This window comes from Nerophis lumbriciformis, linkage group LG26 (assembly GCF_033978685.3).
Source record: "Nerophis lumbriciformis linkage group LG26, RoL_Nlum_v2.1, whole genome shotgun sequence".
NCBI classification, from domain to species: domain Eukaryota; kingdom Metazoa; phylum Chordata; class Actinopteri; order Syngnathiformes; family Syngnathidae; genus Nerophis; species Nerophis lumbriciformis.
The window spans coordinates 25,010,001-25,012,500 of NC_084573.2; the positions used below are offsets into that span (position 1 = coordinate 25,010,001).

General features: G+C 30.8%; 1 protein-coding gene across 4 annotated transcripts in view; it reads right to left on the reverse strand.

The window, feature by feature from the left end:
• Window positions 1–2,500, reverse strand: part of lama2 (laminin, alpha 2) — a 498,600-nt gene that overhangs the window by 9,145 nt on the left and 486,955 nt on the right. For all 4 annotated transcript variants that reach the window (XM_061987117.2, XM_061987118.2, XM_061987116.2 and 1 more), the window contains 2 exons: window positions 2,341–2,434; window positions 1,119–1,214 (listed from right to left, as the gene is read on the reverse strand). In XM_061987117.2, the coding sequence (XP_061843101.2) occupies window positions 1,119–1,214; window positions 2,341–2,434 (190 nt within the window). The remainder of the gene's footprint in view (window positions 1–1,118; window positions 1,215–2,340; window positions 2,435–2,500) is intronic.

Below are 2,500 nucleotides of genomic sequence, written 5' to 3' on the forward strand. Positions count from 1 at the left end.
GTCAAATAAATTTCCCCAAAAAATGCGACTTATACTCCAGTGCGACTTATATGTTTTTTTTTTCTTTTTTATTGTGCATTTTCGGCCAGTGCTACTTATACTCCGAAAAAATACGGTACATATATACACACATATAATTACATATATATATGTATATATGTGTATGTATATATATATATATACATACATATATATACACACACACACACATATATATATATACACATATATACACATTATAAATATACAGTATATATACATATATATACACACACATATATATATATATATATACACATATATACAGATTATAAATATACAGTATATATACATACATATACATATATATATACACACATATATATATACACATTATAAATATACAGTATATATACATACATATACATATATATACACATACATATATATATATATGTATATATACATATGTATGTATATATATATGTATACACATATATATATATATGTATATATATATACATATGTATGTATATATATATGTATACACATATATATATGTGTATATATATATGTATGTATATATATGTGTATATATACTGTATATATATGTATATATATACACACACGCATATATATATACATATATACACATTATAAATATACAGTATATATACATACATATAAATATATATACACATATATATATATATATGTAAACACACACATATATATATGTATACACGTATATATATATATGTATATATATTTATGTGTGTATATATATATATATATATGTATGTGTGTATGTATATATACATACATACATACACATATATACACACACACATATACATGTATACACATTATAAATATACAGTACATATACATATATATACACATACATATATATATATATGTAAACACACATATATATATATATATATACACATAAATATATGTGTGTATATATATATGTATATATATATATATATATATATATATATATATACATACACACACACACACACAAATGTTGTACTATAATAATTATTTGGAGTGGGGACTGGAAGGTAAATTATTTATAATTTACTTTAGCCTTCAACTTTTTGAATATTAATAATCAGAGGCTGTCCTACCTTGTGCCAAATGCCATCATTGATGGACAAGGGGATGCATCCAGATGTGTTCCCGTGACCCAGATCATAACCCAGACACACCTGGCCCTTCTGAATCTGCATGACAAACGTTAAACATGAAACACAGTTAGATATGAATAGATAGAGGCATGGAAACGTGTGAGAAAAAGATGAGTTTGACACCCATTAAAATAGTGATCGCTAAATAGATTTGGTGCAGCCTGTTCATAAACACGTTATAATAGACTATACAATAGGATGCACCTGCTCTGCCAGAGAATAAAAAGGCGGAGCAGGAGGGACCAATGATGTCTTTTTCTAATAAAACCACTGATTTGTGTAGTGATTTCATTTTATATGGTCTTGTTGGAGAAGAGCATTAAGTATGGATCGAGCAGTTGTCGAAAAATAAATGAGTACCTCTAACACTTTTTGTCTCTCACTCTCTCAGAGATGTGTACCTTTCACTTTAGAACTGATACAGGAGAATTGATACCGTTACTCAAGGGTACCGATTTCCAGAAATAGTGTTTTCAAGTGGTAATAAATGTTATTAATAAAATCTACTTTTTTTAACATTCAACACAGTGTTGTCCAGTTGTATCTTCTGTTCTTACATTTCTCAGTCTCATTTGCAAGTATCACATAGTTGACTTTGCATGCAGTTACATTTCCAAGACGCTAGATGGCAGTAGTGTGTAGGCTACAATGTGTTGCCTAACCAGGGAGTAGTTTTTGTCATTAAGTTGAATGTGCCAGTCTAGAATCATGTTGCGCCCTACAAAGTGTTAATACTGAACGTATTGTACTTATTACACACCAGCTGTTTGATTAGTCATAGCTTTCATTACCAAATGTGGAGGTGTTGAAATCGCCATGTAAAATCTCTAATGCTAATTGGGAGCATGCATATGGCATTTCCAATATAAATTAGCACTGAGCTAACTCATTTTGAAAAGTGTAGCCTTAATGTACTTTTGAGTAGAAATTTGGCTGAGTCCACTAAGAGTGCTTGATTGCTTGTTTCCCTGTCAAGTGTTTAAGCCTGTGCGTCCATGACTTCACATGCAACAAAGGTACAGAAATATGGCCCAATAACACATCCGAGAGAGAGGTGGTACGGATGGAATTTGGGAGTCCCTACAAAATCACAAAGTCTGGCACCCATCCAAGTCCCATAGGTCACACTGGCAGCCCTGCAAGGAAACCGTAAAAAAGTTACCTGAATGGACACAAAGTCGGCGTGGTTGATCCTGGCCATGTAGAGAACAAGTCCTGACTCTTCTTGGGTTCTCAGTTCAAACTCCAATATCAACCTGAAACACAAAATGTTGACAATCAAACTAACTCCCTAAAGAAGGTTGAGTTATCAACGTCATCTG